The 20,691-nt window shown below is 40.0% G+C and overlaps 1 protein-coding gene across 1 annotated transcript; it reads left to right on the forward strand.

Annotated features, from left to right (window-relative positions):
* The first annotated feature begins 5,303 nt into the window (after positions 1–5,303).
* ABHD17C (abhydrolase domain containing 17C, depalmitoylase) lies at positions 5,304–18,311 on the forward strand. Its single transcript, XM_026709728.2, has 3 exons — positions 5,304–6,920; positions 13,410–13,589; positions 16,755–18,311. Exons 1-3 carry the CDS (start codon positions 6,403–6,405, stop codon positions 16,972–16,974), a joined length of 918 nt encoding a protein of 305 aa, XP_026565513.1. The 5' UTR covers positions 5,304–6,402; the 3' UTR covers positions 16,975–18,311.
* The last annotated feature ends 2,380 nt before the right edge of the window (positions 18,312–20,691 follow it).

A 20,691-nucleotide genomic window follows, 5' to 3' on the forward strand; every position in this document is an offset into this window, starting at 1 on the left:
ATACCAGAGGTGGTATTCAGAAGGTTCTGACCAGTTCTGGAGAACCAGTAGTGGAAATTTTGACCAGCTCAGAGAACCAGCAAATGCCACCTCTGACTGGAGATTTTACAGTATCCTTCCCCTGCCACGCCCACCAAGCCACGCCCACAGAACCAGTAGTAAAAAAATTTGAATCCCACATACGTATGTGTAAGGCATCCAGAAAGTATCCATGATATCAATCACTCCGAGACATTTACTCTCCAATTGATTTATTTAGAAACAGATCTGGCATGTCAAAAGCAATTTCCCAAAGTGAAATTATTTTCATGCATTACACAGAATCCACCTTCTCTCCTCCCACTTCCACCCTTCATAAATCATGAGAACCAATTAACTGCACTTGGAATTTCTTAATACGACATACAGAATAACCTTGAACTTTTGAACTCCTCCACCCCTCCTTCCATGAAATGTGACAGCTGAATTTTACAGCTGACAGGCATCCCCCCTTGAAAACTCCTCCTAAAAGAAAAGGAAAAAACCAGATACAGAGGTTAACACATTGTCCTTAACCCCCTCTCCCCCCTCCACGAGGACCCTTCGGCTTGTGAGGAAAATCCTCATGGAATTGATCAGCATGAACATCCCAGCTCTTTACCCAACTAGCATCTGAGAGAGGGTATCCTTTCCATAGGACTAAATATTGCAGTTGGCCATGGTGTAATCTAAATTGAGAATTTTTTGGATTTCATAATGTGTTTCCCCCTGTACCATTAATGGTTTAGGGGGAGCGATTGGCAGTGGTCTTATCATTGATGTAGTAGTTGGTTTTAGTAAATTACAATGGAATACTGGATGAATTTTCCCCAATATTTGAGGAAGACTTAATTGGACAGTGACCGGATAGATTATCTTTGAAATTGGGAACGGACCCAAGAATTTTGGACCCAGCTTCTTACTGGGCAGTTTCAACCTAAGATACTTGGTCAACAAATATACTTTGTCCCCTACTTTAAAAAGGCAGTTGAAGGGATCTATGTTTATCCGCCTGTTTTTTATAATTTTTTGCAGCTTCGGTTAAAGCTTTTTTTGTATCTTCCCATCCTTTCTTTAATGAGTTCATCCATTCTCTCCAATTGATTTATTTAGAAACAGATCTGGCATGTCAAAGGCAATTTCCCAAAGTGAAATTATTTTCCCGTGTTACACAGAATCCACCTTCTCTCCTCCCTTTCCTCTTCACACTTCTACACTTCATAAATCACGAGAACCAATTAACTGCACTTGGAATTTGTTAATATGACATACAGCATAACCTAGAACTTTTCAACTCCTCCACCCCCCCTTCCATGAAATGTTACAGCTGAATTTTAAAGCTGACACATATGTATATACTCCCACCTATACCCATATATACAGTATATGTGTTTGTGGCATTAGTGGTATTACAAAAGTCCAGACCTCAGTCTTCTTCAATGGATTCTGCCCCAAGGGAGATAAATGTCTTATGGTTATATATAATAAATTGTTTATAATTTATAAACAATTCATTTATAATTCATTTATTTACAAATGAACAATTTATTATATATAATAAATATAATCGTTTCAACTTCTACCCTCAAAACAATGCTATAAGGCATTGCACACCAGAACTAGACACAAGGACATTTTCCCCCATGCCATTACTCTGCTAAACAACTAATTCTCACAACACTGTCAAATTATCTAAAAAGGCAGTATTACTATCATTATTCTCATCTTTCCTATTACCTATCTCCTTTTCTACTTATGACTATAACTTTGTTGCTTGTATCTATGATTTATATTGTTTTATTTAGTTTCCTAGTATGTTTTGTGTTGATTGCTTATTTAGTATCCAATGACTATCACTAAGGATTGTATCCTATGATTTATGATGAATGTATGTTTATGACTACGATCATGATTTATCACTTATAGCTTTTATGTACACTGAGAGCATTTGCACTAAAGACAAATTCCTTGTGTGTCCAATCACACTTGGCCAATAAAGAATTCTATTCTATTCTGTTCTGTTCTGTTCCATTCCATTATTCTATTCTATTCTTCATTCCAATACATTCTATTCCATTCCATTCCATTTACCCAAGTTTCAAGTTACCCAGGAGCTTGCTCTTCCTGAGACCATTATCTGTGAACAGACCTTAAATATCACGTTTCGGTTCTTACTATGTTACAGAGCCCCTGATTATGACATTGAACATGTAAACAAGTTAAATTCACTACTAACATGGGCAGCATCCTGCCCATACAATTTTATCTTTCTTGGTGACTTCAATCTACCTCATATTAACTGGACCCTAAACAAATGTACAACTGAACCCATACAGGAAACCTTCTACAATGCTGTTACAAATCTGGGACTGAAACAACTAGTAACCAACAATACTAGGCTTAACAACTGCCTCGATCTCATCTTCTGCAATAGTTTGAATTCAATTTACGGAATACAAATTAAAGAATCCTTTTCCAACAGTGACCACAACATGATTGACTTTTGTCTCAACATATGTCCATACAAAAATCATCACAATGACAAAATCCCCAATTATAACTTCAAAAAAGACAACTATGATCTTATAATCAATGATCTCTCTTTCCTTGATTGGCAATTTCTATTCACTGGATGCAAAACTGTTGAAGACCATTACAACATACTCTTACTAGAAATCAAAAGAGCCATCAAACTATATGTACCAATAACAACTCCCAAAACCAGGAAAAACAGATTTACCCATAACAATAAGAGGAAGCTTCAATCCAAAAAGAGATCACTTTGGCGAAAAAATCTGGCCATGTTTCAAACTTCAAAAGCTGATACAAAAATCTATGCCATCAGATAAAAACTGAATGCACTAATTATCACATTAAACAACAGGAAAACCTTCTAAGCACAAATTCCACCCATGCTTTCTACAATTTTGTAAACAACAAACTAAAAGACTCAAAGCCCATCCCACCCCTGAAAGGACCTAAAGGCAAAGACTGCAATGACGACACCATCAAAGCAAACCTCTTTAACACATTCTTTGGCTCAGTATTTGTAAACAGCAATGGATCAAGCCCAGTACTTCCTAGTTGAATCACAAACAACTACAATGATCTAATACATATTTATTTTACAGAAGACATTGTTGAAAAAGCACTACGAAATCTAAAACCATCCCTATCTATTGGACCGGACAGAATATGTGCCTACTTCTTTAAAAAGCTATCCACTGCCATAGCCGAACCTCTAAGCATAATCTTTGAAAAATCTTTCAGGACCAACTCCTTGCCAAAACTATGGTCACAAGCCACAGTCATCCCCATCTTCAAAAAGGGAGACCCCAGCCTAGTTGAAAATTACAGACCAATCTCCTTATGCTGCATTACCTGTAAAGTCATGGAATCAGTTATTAACCAATCCATTATCCTCCACTTAGAGACAAACAACCTACTCTCTAATAAACAATTTGGTTTCAGAAAAAAACCATCCTGTAATCTGCAACTCTTACACTGCAAAATCATATGGACTACACAACTTGATCAGGGCAAAGCAATAGACGCAATCTACATAGACTTCTATAAAGCCTTTGATTCAGTGGCACACAACAAAACTACTACTAAAACTAAAATCCTATGGTATCTCTGGACACCTACATAACTAGATAGAAGCATTCCTGTCAAACAGATAACAAATGGTCAAAATTGGGAGCTTTCTATCAAATTCTGTACCTGTCAACAGTGGTGTCCCCCAAGACAGTGTTATAGGACCTTCATACTCTTCATACTCTACATAAATGACCTCTGTGATCATATTAAGAGCAACTGCGTTCTCTTCTCTGATGATGTAAATCTATTCAACACCACAGACAATACTACTACCTCCAAAAAGACCTTGACTATGTATCAGAATGGTCAATCAAATGGCAACTTCAAATCTCAACAAATAAATGCTGTCTTACGTATTGGCAAAAAAAAATCAGAAAATAAAATACAAGCTAAATAATCAAGACCTTGTTGAGGATCCAAACTTTGTCAAGGACCTTGGAGTACTCATCTCTAATGATCTCAGTGCTAGAGCCCACTGTAACTACATAGCCAAAAAGGCATTAAGAGTTGTTAACCTAATTCTGCATAGCTTCTTCTCTGGTAATATCACACTACTAACTAGAGCATACAAAACATTTGCTAGACCAATACTTGAATACAGCTCTTCAGTCTGGAACCCATATGATGTATCTGATATTAACACAGTTGAGAAAGTCCAGAAATATTTCACAAGAAGAGTTCTCCGCTCCTCTACTCATTGCAGAATACCTTAAGCCACCAGACTCGAAATTCTAGACCTAGAAAACCTAGAACTACGCCGCCTCCGGTCCGATCTAAATATAGTATATAAAATCATACATTGCAATGTCCTACCTGTCAATGAATACTTCAGCTTCAACCATAACAACACAAGAGCACACAATAGATACAAACTCAAGGTTGACCGCACCAAACTTGACTGCAGGAAATACGACTTCAGCAACAGAGTGGTCAATTTTTGGAATACTCTGACTCTGTGGTTTCTTCCCCAAACCCCAAAAACTTTAACCTTAGACTGTCTACTGTTCACCTCACCCCTTTCCTTAGAAGTCTGTAGGGGGCGTGCATAAGTGCACCAACGTGCCTACCGTCCCTGTCTTATTGTTTCTTTTATTTTTCTTATATGTACCCATTTCATGTATTCATAACTATGTTTATTCTTATACCTGTGTCTTGTAAGCGATTGACAAATCAAATAAATACTAAAATACTAAAAATGCCATTCCATTCCTGTTTTGCTTAAGGCTGAGGTCAGCCTTTTTGTAATGCCGAACAGGTCTACACAGGAGCAACCTCCCTCCCCTCCCTTGGACAAAGTGGGGACTTCTCCCATGTCAGCCTGCATAGTACAACTTCAGACACGGATCAAGCCGAGGTCATCTGAACAGGACCAGCTAAAGCGCCGGCAGCCTGCACGTGCCAAAAGCCGGCTAAACTATGACAGGATTCTTCTAAAGATGCAGCAGTTTTAGCTGCGCCTGTCCAGGGGGCAGTGTAAGTAAGTCGCGGGAGGACTCTATGGTTAATACGGAGAAGGGACGAAAAGCGGTGGAGAATGCGCAGGCGTAGAAGGGGGGGGTTGAGACCAGCCGCTCTTCTGATTGGTCGGTTGGTCTCCCCCCCCCACCCCCAAACACACTCACCTCCTCTTCTCTCTTCCGGCGGTACAATGTTTAAGTGCTTCTTTCGCGGCCCAGCCCTGGGAAACGGGGCGGGCTATAACCCGGAAGTGAACCCTCGCTGGTCTCCGACTCGATTGGGAGGAGGGAAAGGTAGTTCGGGGAAAGAAGACGAGGTCGGACGAGGCCCGGGCCTTGCCCTGAAGCCGCCGGCTCGCCTCTTTCCCGCTTCCGTCTCGGGACGCCCCTGCAGCCGCCTGGAGGGCGAAGGAAGAGGGACGAAGCCTGAATATCCGGGCCTGGTTTTCTCTCGAGGCCTTTCCTTGGAGCTCCCCTCCCCACCGCACCCCCCGCCCCAATTTCCTCGAGGCCGCCTTGAACGTGAAGAAGGCCTCAGGCTGGCTTAGAGGGCGGAGCAGAGTGGGCCCTTCCGTTTGTGGGGCTGCTTGGGTGGGGGTCTCCCTAACTTCAGGGCGGGGGGGGATAAAACCAAGGGGGAGGGCGGGTCTAGCTGAGGCTGGGAAGGTGAGCTTCAAACAAGGCAGGTGGGGTGGGTGGGTCCCAAGCATTAGAAGCCTTCGGGGGATTAAAGGGAACGAGGAGGTGGTCGTGGAAGGTTATTTTGGGGTGCTTTAAGAGGGGCTTCGTTGAGGAAGGGAATAAAATCTTGGAATATAGGGGCTGCCATAATTCCATTTTGCAAAGGGAAAAAAAAGGCCCATAAAGGTGCTGGTTTTTCTTTTCCTTAGAAGATAATTATAGGCTTGCTCTCTCCATGAGCCAGGAAGGGCCTTTGGCATCTTTCCATATTGGTTTAGTGGGAGTCTGTATAGAGATCATGCCAGGTTTAGGTACCTGGCGTAGGTGACAGTTTAGGAGGGTAGGCTTTCATGGTGGGTTAAAAAAAAAAGGCGGCTAAAAGGGTCACACGGAAAACTGTCCTTATTGGGGCTTAGGAGGCGTTTTCAGGAGGAAAATTGAGGAAGGGCTTCGTTCTCTGGTGCCTATTCAGGTCTTGCTAGAAGCCATGGACTCCCTGGGTGTGGATTTCTAAGAGAATCATTCTGCCAGTTGATGAAACGGGGTCGCCTCTGGTCTTGAAGGGAAACGTTTTCCTTCAGGAATCATCTCTCTCGCGTCCTTTTGCCCCTCTCTCCTTGGTGCGGTTGTTCATCCAGCGTCTCTGATGCCAGAACAAGGCCCCAGAATGAACGGCTTCTCTCTAGGCGAGCTATGTTGGCTCTTCTGCTGCCCGCCTTGCCCCAGTCGCATAGCGGCCAAGCTGGCTTTTTTGCCCCCGGAACCCACCTACACTGTGATGCAACTAGAACAGCAAGAAGGCGCTGCTACGGTGGGGACGCCGACCAGCAGCTGTAGCCTCCATTTGACTGAACGGGCCGACTGGCAGTATTCCCAACGAGAACTGGATGCCGTTGAAGTCTTCTTTTCGCGCACAGCCCGGGATAATCGGCTGGGCTGCATGTTTGTTCGCTGTGCTCCTTCCAGCCGGTATACCCTGCTTTTCTCTCATGGCAATGCTGTCGACCTGGGCCAGATGTGCAGCTTCTACATTGGGCTCGGCTCCCGCATCAACTGCAATGTCTTTTCCTATGATTACTCGGGTTATGGAGTCAGCACTGGCAAACCGTCAGAAAAAAACCTCTATGCAGACATTGATGCAGCTTGGCAGGCCTTGAGAACAAGGTAAATTGCAAGATGAGCAAAAAAATACCTGAGGAAATGGTGGCAGGTAGTTTTAAACGCATCTTTGGGGCGCTATCCTGTTTATAGCAATGTGATTATGGGAGTTGTCACTGATGCAACTGTGTTGACTTTTCTTTTTGTGTTGATTGTTTGCAGTCATGTTTGCAATGCTGACTTCGTTGCAATCCCAGATATTCAACTGACTGTCCACCCTTGCATGTAACAAGCCTTTGTGCTTTTTAAATAGAAACCTTACTGCCAATGCTGCGCAAATCTTTCTTAAACAGTTGATTTTTATGCAAAATCACAGTCTGTCTTGAATGTCCCTGATTGAACTGAAAATGGGAGGTTGCTACCAGGGATTCACAAGCCTTTAATCAGGTAACAAAACATCAGGTAACAAAAAAAGGCGATAGTGATGTGTTGTAATTTATCCCTTTACCATGAGATTTGGTTTTCTGCATTCTTAGACAACAATATCATGGTGACAGTCAAAATGCAGCTATGCTTGTATTGTGCTAACTAGATAGTATCAAACCTATTATGGTAGACTGCTTAACCTGTAATAGGTACGTGAGGACGGTCACATAAAAATTCTCCCCACACCAAGATAGATTTTAATAGGTTCAAAGTTCTTTTTCACAATCAGTAATGATCAGGAAATGTAGTATTTGTTGGCTTTTAGGGCTTTGGCTTTATGAAAGATCATGCTACCTGAGAACTTTGAAATTCAGGAAGTTGAGGTAGCGTACTTTTAATCTTTGGCAGGTTGTTGCTGGTATAATATATGTGTTTCAAAGAAGATTGATAGCAAACGTGCTTTGGATTTAGCTGTTTAATTTGAGTATATCAGTTGAGTGTCTGGCTTGAAATTAATATTGAATAACTGCAGTCTTGAAGACAGATGTTAGGAGATTGTTCAAGTTCATACTGGCCAACAAGATCAATCAACTTTGAGGTTGAAGTCTTTTATATTTTCTTCCAACTTCTCAATCTATTACTCCTGCTGTCATTGAAGAGGGAATGAAAATTATGTTCAGTTACCTGAAAATGAGACAGACCAATTGAGCTTAATAGAAGGCTTTCCAGGTAGTCCTCAACAATTAGGACCAGGATTTCTGTTACTAAGCAAGCCTGTGGTTCAATGAGTCACACCCATTTTTATGACCTTTTTTTTGCCACAGTTGAGTCAATCTGACTTCCTCCATTGATTTTTGCTTGACTAAAGCTGTAAATGCTGATCACATGACCCCTGGCTCATTGCAACCATCATAAATATGGGATCATACATATTTTATGGGATGCTACAGCAGTTATAAGCATGAAGATCTGTAAGTCATTCTTTTCCGTTCCATTGTAACCATCACTAAACAAACTATTGTAAGTTAAGGACCACCTGTATTGAATATGTAATGCCCAAGCTTACATAGGATACAGCCTGTGCTCATCTCTCAGTTTGGGATATATAGGTGAGATCTAGTTAGTATTGTTGCCATTTATGCAGGCAGCTGGAGTTGAGCAAACTCAAAGATGTTTTATTTTTACTGTGTTTTTTTTTACTCCCTATTTTGAAATTAACAACAGAATAACACAGTTGGAAGGGACTTTGGAGGTCTTCTAGTCCAACCCCTGCTCAATCAAGAAACCCTATACCATTTCAGACAAATGGTTGTCATGTAGTCAGTTGAGATCAGAGACTGAAAACTACTCACATAAGGAAATTGAGGTGCAATTTTTCCCCAACCCTTCCTTCACAAAGACTCCTTTATCCTGATGAGAAAGTGGAGGGGAAAAAAGAAAAGAAAGTGAGTTCCTTTCATTTTGCATCTGTATTTTTATAATTCCTGTAATCTTAAGTAAGAGGAACTATCTAAATCTGTTTGGAATATGGTGACTTCCTTTCCAACTGTAATGAATTCACGCATATTTAGCTCTTAATGTTTTATTCTTTGTGCAGTATTGGACAAGTTTATTTTTTTAAAACCAGAAAGCTACATGCTGTGTGCTCACCATAGAATAATCACAGGTTATTAGTCACAGTCCTATTTAATAAAAGTACTGAGCATATTCAGTCAGAGAACTGAGATACAATGAGCTGGCATAATTTTTGCTGAGCAGCCCTTTCTGTTTTAATTGCAAAGTAATATTCAATAACTGATAAGAGAGAAAAGTTCAGAGGTCTGATAAGGGTTGGAGCTCCTTATGAGCTGAGAAAGATTAATTTATTTCTTCCTCACTTGCCTTCATTTCAATAGACTTCCCATAAAGTGAAATAGAGAACCATAGCAATGCTGCAAGAGAGGGTTTGTTTTATGCATATCCTGCACTTAACATTGGTTTGTTTCCCAATTGGATTTAGTGTATGTGAAGCCGTGATATAACAACTGTCTTGAAATAAATAAATCCTAGTGTGATGACATCAGCTGTGTTTAATCTTTCCTATGATCAAGCTTTTATTTATTGCTTAGATATGTATCCAGTCTTTGGACAGTGATCCAAGTCAAGATACTAGTTTCCAGATTTGCTTTGAGGCAAAAGTACATTGAGTTAGCCATAATGTGATCCCTTTTAATTTTTATCTTTTAAGTGAAAATATTTATTCTTTAGCAAGTGTTAAATGGTAGATTCTGAGTTTCAAAAAAATGAACAACCATCAGTAACTTCCTGCAAGTCAATAACCAACTTTCTGATATAAACCTATGTGGTAAACTTCAACTAATGTCTGGCTTTTATATCTTAGGCTGCATTATTTTGCCAGGCTTTTATTCAGTAATCCACAATCTGAAAAACGTATTAAGCTGTTCACCATGTTTTATAAACCATACCAGTTGGTTTTGCACATGCACTAATCCACAATGAAAAAAAAAATTCTCACATTGTGAGAATGCAACAACAGTGGCTTTAAAAAATCCTTATTGGTTATGTGTGTATACATTGCATAAGCACCAAAGTTATCACATGTTAGGTCTATACCCCACTGTGCTCTAGGAAGCTTACATGGGGTGTCTCTATTTTAACCCCCCAAAAAAGAGCCTTTGAGGTAGATTTGGTGGAGAGAATTATTTATCCAAAGTCACTAAGTCTATTTGCCTAGATGAAAATGGGTTTGGATCTCACTCCAAAACAGCACTATATGTTATATAGTGTTTTTTTTAAATGATCTGATTTCCTGGAGCTATTTTTACTCATCACAGGTGGGTGCTTATTTATAAGACAATTTCCTGTTAGTATAGATGCCTGTAAAGTATGCAGATTGAAAGGGGGAAAAATCTTGCATCCTGTTCCAGAAAACCTGGAGAAGAACTTCCTCTGATGGGTATCTGTTGCAGAATTGTACGCCAGAGCTTGAGTTTGAACAGATATTGTATATCACTCCAATTAAAAATAAACAAGCAAAAACACAGTAAAGAAATGTAGCTTTCTTCTGAATTATTAATAGTTTGGGCAATGAAGGGAATCCTTACGTGGCTAGTAAATGCTTCCTGCTTAATAAACAATCCTTGAGATTTCTAATACTTCCTTTGCTGAAGGACCTCTTCAATTAAATACAACTAATTAAACATACCTACAAAAGTTTTTCTGAACAAACCAGAATGGTAAAAACACACCTTGCAAGTGTTTATGGTTGTAATTTGAAAACCCAGGCTTTGTGTTTAACCTTATCCATTGCAAAATTTTACGCCATGCTTTGCAAAGAATGTCCTTACATTGAAGACGTCCAGTAGTATCAGGTACCAATGTTAGCAGTTGGTATAAGAATCAGCAGTTGCATTTAGCTACATCTGCCCTTTTCTATAGAAAAATAATTTGGGAATTCAGAGAGTAAGAGGCACCTAGCTTGGAGTAACAGTTTGCACAAAGTACTATATTGGAAAAGCGAATGTAGTATTTGTTCTCATATTAAAGTTCCAAATTGGGGATGGGGGGAAGGATAACACTATCCCATAGTCATATTTGCAGTGGGACTGATAGTGCAAGTCCCAGTGGGTTTTTATTTAAGATGCCTTGGCATCTTCTGAAATTAAAAAGGTAGCATGGTAGTAAAAATCCTAATTTGTGTGCTGTTCAGAAAAGGAAGGCAGTAACGGGAACAGGAATAGCTGTAGCCCTTATATACCACTTCACAGTGCTTTACAGCCCTCTCTAAGAGAGTCAGCCTATTGTCCCCCGACAATCTGGGCCCCCCATTTTAGCAACCTCAGAAGGATAGAAAGCTGAGTCAACCTTGAGTCTGGTGAAATTCGAACTGCTGGCAATCAGCAGAATGAGTCTGTAGTACTGCATTCTAACCACTGCACCACCACGGCTCCTTTGCGATTTGTTTTGGTACAGTTGAGGGGGGGGACTTTTTAAGGATTTCATATTCTTAACAGTATTTCTGTAAGTTAGAAAAGACTACCCCAATATTGTAGAAGAAGGATCTCCTTTTTTTTGGGGGGGGGGAGGAATAGTAGCTTGCAAGGCAGCATCAACCCAGTGCAGTTCGTGTGCAAAATTGCTGCTGTTGGAGCACCATTCTGGTTCCTCCTCTAGCTGAATAGCTATGTTTTTATCTATGCAGCTACCCCCATCCTCTTCCCTACCCCCCCAAAAAAGAAAGCCTCACAAAAGGCTGATTATTACAGAACAAGAGACAAAGAGTTGGATGCTTGATTTTCAGATCCTGGACTGAAAAAGAGAAGGGAAAAAATCACTTTGAAACATTTTCTCGGCATTTTTTGTATATTAGATTATACAAGTTCTGTAGATTAATAGTTCTATCATAACAAATTGGCAGCACAGATAGTTGTTTACAACTTATAAATAAATTTTTAGATTTGACTCCTCCCCTTTTTTCACGAGTTTTCTTTTTAAAGCAATGCCATTGTGGTCTTAAACTCATGCTGTGTTTAAATTGGTTTGGGAAAAGCTGAACCTGTCATTTCTGGTATGCCTTGGTTCATCTATGTGGGCACAGTGTTTTTATTTCAGAATGCAAGTACACTGTCAGCCAGTCCCAAAATGTACTAAACTTTACCTTTTCAACCCTGTATCTTTCCACTGTGTGCATCTTTTCTACTCCCTTCCTCCAAACATGCATTTGGCATCCTGTTGTGTTAGGGATTTTTGTAAAGGATGATCTGTACAGGAGTAGCTTGCTCATAAATTTTATTCTGGCTGTTCCATAAAGTCACATAGTTTTCTGTTTTCTTAGAGACATTTCCCCCCCTCCTTCAAAGAAAATATTTTTAAGAGTGAGTCTATAACTCTCATGGGGCACTCTAAAGTCGGACTACTAGGTACTTGGCTCAGACAGCCTAAAACTTAATACGTCCTGCAGGACAAATATGTTCGAGTAAGGCTTTAAATATATCTATCTCATCTGTGCATACACCAAAATCAATCTTGCCATACACACTTTATGATGGAATGCCGTAGCGTCTTCATACCAACCATTTGAAATAAGCAGGTTTTCCCACTTTACAAGCAGGGAAACTGAGGCAGAAATAAATTATCGTTCAGATCCACATAGTGCCTTTGTAAAGAACTCAGGACAGTGCTTCATGCCTAGGCCTAGAGAAGACTGGCATGGTAGATATTTGCTCAAAAAATGTATAATAATTAATTGCCTCTTTCATTCATGTTTCCTGGTTTCTCCTCTTCGCCCCATCGTCCCCTAACATCATCTTCCTGCATGAGGAACTTGGCATGGGCGATCTGAAATATTGATGTCTAGCTGAAATAGAAAGTATTTATTAAGAAAATTTATTAAATGCCAGGAACGTGGCAAGTTATGAAATATATTTCTCTGACAGAGAAATATAGTACAGGTTACTGTCCAGATACACAGAATTAAGGCCAAAATGATAATGGTTGGTAATTTTTTGCTTTTTGTCTTTCCTCATGTATTTTCCATTATCATACCCCAAGTGTAATTCATGTGTTGCATATATGAAATATATATACATATACATATACATATACATATACATATACATATACATATACATATACATATACATATATATATATATATATATATATATATATATATATATATATATATATTAAATGAATGAATGAATGAATGAATGAATGAAAGAGCCTCGGTGGTTAAGAGTGCTGTACTGCAGGATGCTTCTGCTGACTACCAGGCTCAAGGTTGACTCAGCCTTCCATCCTTCCATGGTGGGTAAAATGAGGAGCCAGATTGTTGGGGGCAACAGGCTGACTCTGTAAAAACCACTTAGAGAGGGCTGTAAAGCACTATAAAGCAGCATACAAGTCTAAGTGCTACTGCTATATAAAGCCATATCAATAATATATTCCCAGAACTGTATAGAACCATCCCAGGATTTGACAGTGTGTTAGTATATACCTTATATCTTTAAAAAGTTGGTCTTTTTTCCAAAAATCTTGTATCTTAAAAGATAGTTGGCTTTTTTAAAAGAAAGAATGACATAAAAAAAATAAGGTGCATATCTGATCTCTTTTGCTTTCTCCTTGCAGGTATGGTGTCAGTCCTGAAAACATCATTCTGTATGGACAGAGTATTGGAACTGTTCCCACGGTAGACCTTGCGTCTCGGTACGAGTGTGCAGCTGTAATCCTTCATTCACCTTTGATGTCTGGATTGAGGGTAGCCTTCCCTGACACCCGAAAAACATATTGCTTTGATGCTTTTCCAAGGTATGTGCAGAATTCCATCAATGGGAAGCATTCATTCATTAGAAACAGTTAAATTCCATATGTAAGAAGAAAAAACTTAAATCAGTACATTGTAAATTGTGAAAGGGGTAATAATAATCTGGGGTCTCTATTCTTTAACAGAATAGCAGCACAGCAGAGCTGAGCAGCATTAGAGGAGAGATATATCTGAATTCCATTGTCTTTAAAGTAAATCTGATCTTGGGCTGATTATTTATTTATTGAATTTATATTGCCGCCTATTTGCCCATGGTGACTCAAGGCGGTTTACAGAATATAAAACCGTTACCTACCTTGGAGCAGAGTGTGATATTAGAATAGTTGGTTGTGAAATGAGACTCACTGCAAAATATGTAAAGCTGCTTGGCAAATAAGCACAAACTGGTGAAAGCAAGCAAGTTTGAAAATGCCATTTTAAAAGTTTTCATAGAATCGGTAGTACAAACGTTAGACTAGTTGGGAAAAATAATTATAATTATATAGAAAATAGAATAATTTCACAAACAGCCAGGATCTGCCATCTGGCTCACTCAGCTCATTCTCTTGGATTCTCAAGACTATTTGTTCTGACCCAAACCCTTGTTCAATAAAACACGAACCAAAGGAACAGCAACCTTTTAATGATTCTTACAAATGCCCGGTTAAAAGGCTGCTGCAAACTAATTAACTTTGACAAGCACAAGGTTACCTAGAAATATTTTACACACAAGTACTTTACAATACATACAGTATTTGATATTTTACATCAAATACTAATTAAGATACTGCAATGTCCATGAGGCTTGAGTTTCAAAAAGTCTTTGCTTCCTGCAAAGAACATCCTATTCACAACTGGCTTTTATCTTCTTGAAGGAGGGGCCATTACCTTGCAGCCTTACTCCCGAGTCACCCATGCTGCTGCAGCTGCTCTCTCCTGCGAGCAGCCCTGCACTCAACGTGCACTTGGCACAGGCTCCTCGGGAACTTCCTCGTCGCTACTGCCAGCCCCTGCAATCTCTGAAGGCAGCATTCCACTCCCTCATGGTCCTGGCTCCTCATCTGAGTCCTTGCTGTCCTCAACCGTCTGCCCCTGCTGCCGGCTAACCACAACACTATTCTTCTTTGCAGCAAGAAACGAGATTAGAGATACATTGGGGGTCCAACAGGTGTTTCTCCCTAGAAAAGCCCATCTGACTGCCATAAAATGGTCGTCTGTCTTTGTGCTCTATCTGCTAGATTTTGCCACTCCATTCCTGCATGCCAACCAGACATTTAAGATCCCCCTTTTTTACAATAAAGGAAAATATTTTCCCCTGAAACATGCCAGACAGATTTTGTTGTATTACATGGACAGTTTTGTTAATTCCTTGAAGGCAGCTTCTGTGTCCTTTATCAGACACCATCCACTATGGAGGAGCTCAAGTGCAAACATTTACATAACATTTTCCAGTTCCTGGTTTTGTTTTGTTTTGTTTAGTCTACATACGGTATCTTTTGATGTCTTTTTGTCCAAGCATGGAAAGCGGGGACACGTTCTTAGGCAGAAGGGAATTCTGATTCTCCAGATGCTGCGGGATGTTGACGCCAATGACTATAACTAGTGTAGCCGAGGGAGAAGGATGCTGAGAGGAGCACTTCAATAGTGGGAGATGCACAACTGTTGGAAAGGCTCTCAGGTAGCAGAGCAGCAGTTGGCCTGCACTGCCATTTAGTTCAGCGCTCCCCAACCTTTCCAGCTGGGTGGCCCAGTACCCAGGGGGGAGGGTAGTGGCAGGCTTTAGAATGGAATAGAATAGAGCTGGAAGGGACCTTGGAGGTCTTCTAGTCCAGCCCCCTGCTCAAGCAGGAAAACCTATACTATTTCAGATAAGTGCCTGTCTAGTCTCTTCTTAAAAACCTCCAGTGATGGTGCACCCACGACTTCTTGATTAGTTTCCATCCATTGCTTCTTGTCCTGCCCTCTGGTGCTTTGGAGAATAGCTTGACTCCCTCTTCTTTGTGGCAGCCCCTAAAATACTTGGAATACTGCTATCATGTCACCCGTAATTCTTCTTTTCTTTAGACTAGCCAAACCCAAATCCTGCAGCTGTTCTTCATATATTCTATTCTCCAGGCCCCCTGATTATCTTAGTTGCTCTTCTCTGCACTTTTTCCAAGGTCAAGGGGCACAGCTCCTTTTGTGCGAGTGGTGCGAGCACACATCCTCCACTCGCACGAATGGAGCTTCACACGAGAGCAGAGGGTGTTCATGTGTGAAGCTCCATTCATGTCTATGCCACGAGTGGAGCTTTGTGCACAAGCACTTGCCCTTTTCTCCTGTGGCCCCGTTTCAGACAAGCCATGGCCTGGTAGTGGGCCACAGCCCGGGGGTTGGGAACCCCTCATCTAGTTTGGAGACTAAAATTACCACCAATCTGTCTTCAGTTGAGGATCTGTATACAAGCAGGAGTCCAAAAGAGGGCTGTGAAAATATTTACAGACCCCTCACATCCTGGACATAAATGGTTCCAACTCCTTCCCTCAAAAGGACGCTATAGAGTACTGCATATCAGAACAACTAGACACAAGGACAGTTTTTTCCCAAATGCCATCACTCTGCTAACCAAATAATTCCCTCAACACTGTCCAACTATTTACTAAGTCTGCACTACTGTTATTGTTAATCTTCTCATCACTCCTTATCACCCATCTCCACCATATGACTTTATGACTGTAACTTTGTCACTTGTATCCTTACAATTTATATTGACTGTTTCCTAGTATGATTTGATTGCTTATTTGTACCCTATGACTATCATTAAGTGTTGTACCTGATGATTCTTGACTCTTTATGAATGTATCTTTTCTTTTATGTACACTGAGAGCATTTGCACCAAGACAAATTCCTTGTGTGTCCAATCACACTTGGCCAATAAATAATTCTATTCTAGTTGTCTAAGAAGGATGCTTTGGTACACTCATCCAGTGCTTTTCTGAGCCATTTATTGTTACTGAACCTCTCCATAGAACGGATGACTTTCTTTTTTTTAAAGGAATTTAGGCTGGTGGTTGATGGCCTTCTCCTATAGAAATCTTCAAGGCTCCCGAGCAAAAGTTTCAAGAAACAAAAGTATGGCTGAATGTTGCATCCTCTTTACTAACGTATTTGCTTTGTGCTTCTTTCCTCAGCATTGACAAGATTTCAAAAGTCACCTCTCCCGTTTTGGTGATTCACGGTACCGAAGATGAAGTCATAGATTTTTCCCACGGTTTGGCAATGTATGAGCGATGCCCCCGGGCCGTGGAGCCCCTTTGGGTGGAAGGGGCTGGCCACAATGACATCGAGCTCTATGCACAATACCTAGAACGACTAAAACAGTTCATATCTCATGAACTTCCTAATTCCTGAAAACACCTAAAGTACTTGATATTTTTTCCTTTGTTTTTTTTCCTTTGCTTTTTTTTTTACCTCATTTAACTGTGAATAGAAGAATTTACCTGTTTTTGCACATGCATTAACTGGATTAACTGTCATAGCTTTGTACTATGAAGAAAAGCCCTTTGGATAGGGCAGATCGAATCAAGTCTTGACTGTCTCCTTTTTTATATCAGGAAATTATTCTCATGGCCACTACTGTAACCCACACAATATTTTGTACTTTCCTTACACTAGAAGAGCTGGAGACATAGAAGAACAATGGATGAATGTGAGGACACTATTTAATTTAAGTGCAGGATAATATTTCCACATTTTCCTATCCTGCCCTTCAGGTAGTTCGTCTTAGATATCTGTATGTATAGGGTTTTTCTCCCCCCCCCCTTTTTTTTTTTTTTTAAATCTTCCCATGATCTGGAATGCAAAGGATCTGGACCACAGCTTCAGTCTTAGAGCATTTCCCATGTCACATTTTTAAACTGTGTTATTGTAACTGGAAAGAAATTTTGTGGTGATTTTTCATTGTGTTTCTTAGGGGAGCATTTTGGGCGACTTTTCCTTCCTAACTACAATATTTAATGAAAATTTCTGGAGAGTGCCCACAGTTTGGTACTGAGGCAATTCTCGGGCAACATTTCAATTGTCTTTTTTTGCACATTTACAAAATGAAATACTTGGAAAGTCATAATAACTAAATGGATATGAATTCTTTAAAAAAAAAACTGGAAGAAATGTACAAATTTACTAACCCCATTCCTAAGATAATGTTCTCAATCTTAAATAAGAGCCGGATTTGGCAGTTACTTGTGTGACTTGCATTCCTTCTAAAGGTTGTTTTTTTTTAATATTGTATATAAGTGGGTTTCCTTTAATGCATAACTCCTGGCAACTTATAAAATTTAAGTCTAGTTAACAAATTCTGGTTTATATATGAATATGTTTTGTTATAAGTTTTTATCCCTGCCTTGCTTTCTATTAAAGGTTTTATAAGATTACCAGGACAACTAACAAATTGCACATTCGTTTTTTGATGAATTTGTGTAACTCTTTCATTGAAACTGGTCCTTTTTTTGTTTGTTTGTTTAGGGGAAATTTTTCATTCTGACACTGGAATTGCACAGAATATGCAAAACACTCTTTACATCATTACACTAAAAGGCCTAAAGTTTTGTCCCCAAGTTGAACGGCCTTAAGTGTACTGTAAGCCTTTGATTGTTGTACAAAGAAATTGCAATTGATTATGGTTTGTGTATTTGTTGCCAGAAAGCAACAACAGTGGTTGTAATGGAATAAAGGATGCATGGAATAGAGATTGCCAATTATTGTATTGCTTTTTCCTAGTCACTGTACTGTAAATGGAGAATACATAATGAAAATATTTCTGTTGGTATCTGCCAGAGGATGATAGAAGGAAGAAAGAAGCTTTCATTTGAGATATTATTTTGTTGCAGTATGGAACTATGGCGGCTTAATGATGTCACTGTTGGAATCAAACAGGGAAATTTAAATTGCTAATCCCCATTTTAGAAAGAGCATCTCTTTGGGGGGTCATCTTGTGTCCTGCCTTGTGTGGCTATTCTGAGTTTAGTTGTGTTTGATTTTACACAGAGCTTCATTCCAGCTTATTGGCATTCAAATGCTTTGGTTCTTTGGCGGTTCAAAAATTCTGCCAAGTATTTTCTGTGTAGGTCTAAGTATTAACCCATATATTCTGTCTCAGGGGCACATTGTAGACCAATTTAGCATTTCATTGTTCTCAACCCCTGGAGTTCTCTCTCCCGTGGCACCGTTTCGTAGCACTCCGAGTCACGGCAACCACAAAAATTGTATATAAGCCCCAGAAACAGACATAACTTTCCTCTTATGGGGAAGAAACAGCCCAGGAGAATTCCCAGCCTGTATTGCATCATGACTTTTGACTCGCAGGTTTGTTCTGTAGTGTCCCCTGATCTCTCCAAAAATATTAATTGTGGTTTCTGACTGTCAAAAGATTGCTTTTCCTGCCTAGTCTGGTTGCTGTTGGTGGAGGCTTTAATGACAAGTCATAGAGCAGACCCTTCCCCTGAGCACACAATGGCAGAAGATCTCCAGGAGACTGGCAAGCCACCTTTTAATCCTGACCTTGGCCCTCTGAAATCTTTGCTGGAGGAAACATAGGCGTCCCTAGATGCAAGCTGCAAAACATATTTGGCCATTTCTATTCCAAGGGCCGTTATTTATAAGAGCCTGACACAGGCTTCTCTGCTGCCAGTAAGTAAACTCTGAGTGTGACAAAGAACTTCAGTGTTGCAGCACTGCCTCTCAAATAAACACCTGCCTTTCGATGCATGTAAAGTAGCTGCATAAGGAAGATACTGGAGAATTTTTACAGACAGCTACTAAGTTTAAAAAATATCATATTCGAAGCTCTGGCTGTGGCAGGAATGCAGTTTCCCTCATATCAGTGCTTGAGATTGAGAAGGTTTGTTACTCAGTGCAGCAAAGCCAGAATACTGATAATGTATTAATTTTGTCGCCTGGGAGATAAAAGAATGAAGAACATTTCTTCTCAATGCATGGGAACACAGTTCAGTAAATTTTGTGAATATGTGTGAAGACAGCTTAGTAAACCATGGTTTAACAAATTGGGAAAACCCAGCCTTTGTATTCATTTTTTTTATTTATTCAATTTCTGTAAGGTATTAGTGTTTTATACCATCTTCAAATGCTACAAATTGTCCACAACCTCTATATATCTGATGAAACCCCACTACTTCTCCCAAGCAATTTGTTTTGCTATCCAAATGTTTCTCACTTTAGCTTCATTCTGTTCAGGTTTCCCAGGACTTCCTTTCAAATATTTGAACGTGATTGTTGCCTTGCCTTATCAGAAACAAGTAACTCCTTTCTAGTTTCCCTCACTATCTTGATCACTCTTTTTTGGGTTTCTGAAATCTCAGTGCCTGTTTTTTGAAACACCTTTTCTTAAACCACATCCACTGGTGCAATTTTCTTGCAGGATAGGTACAGTTATAAATGTGTTTATAACTGTACCCTATCCTGTCATACTTGCTGATGGTAACTGAACACAAGTCCCAATTGGCTGCTTGCATCCATTAGGCATTTTTCAGTTCTAGGGTGAAGCATTGGGATTGGATCTTTCTCTGATGTACCTAAAGTGATTGTCCCAAATTGGGATTTCATTTACCTCCCACCTACTCCATCTCCAATACATAAAAGTACTAAAAATGTTGCTTGCACTATCTTAAGTTTCATGCCGCACACCAAAAGGCTTGTGTTCAACCAATTCTCGCATCAGCTGATCCTGTGAAGTTAACTTGTCCAGACTCCTATTAAGTTCATGTCGATAGACATAGGATTAGAGCAGCCATTCCTCCAAAGAAAGATTATTTTATTAAGTGCATTTACAAGGAGTGGGTGTGGTGGCCTAGAGGCGGAGCTCTCACCTCACAATTAGGAGGCTATGAGTTCAATCCTAGGTAGAGGCAGATATTTCTCTCTGTGCACACTGAGAATGTATCAGCTGAACAAAACTCCGCATTGGCAACAGGAAGGGTATCCGGCCAGTAAACACTCTGCTAGCTCCATTCAGTTGCCCAGACTCCAACCTGCAAGGGATTATGGGGTCGTTAAAAGATGATGATTAAGTACATGTACGCTTGGCTCAGAGATCCCTAGGTTATTCATGAT

The sequence above is a fragment of the Pseudonaja textilis genome, chromosome 13 (assembly GCF_049901715.1).
Source record: "Pseudonaja textilis isolate UNSWEBS1 chromosome 13, rPseTex1.2, whole genome shotgun sequence".
Lineage (NCBI taxonomy): Eukaryota > Metazoa > Chordata > Lepidosauria > Squamata > Elapidae > Pseudonaja > Pseudonaja textilis.

Excerpts from the sequence above, each read along its gene's own strand:
- ABHD17C (XM_026709728.2), top strand. The coding sequence starts at position 6,403 with ATGCCAGAACAAGGCCCCAGAATGAACGGCTTCTCTCTAGGCGAGCTA. Across the intron at positions 6,921-13,409 it reads TGGCAGGCCTTGAGAACAAG|GTATGGTGTCAGTCCTGAAA; the intron begins GTAAATTGCAAG and ends TTCTCCTTGCAG. Across the intron at positions 13,590-16,754 it reads TGCTTTGATGCTTTTCCAAG|CATTGACAAGATTTCAAAAG; the intron begins GTATGTGCAGAA and ends TTCTTTCCTCAG.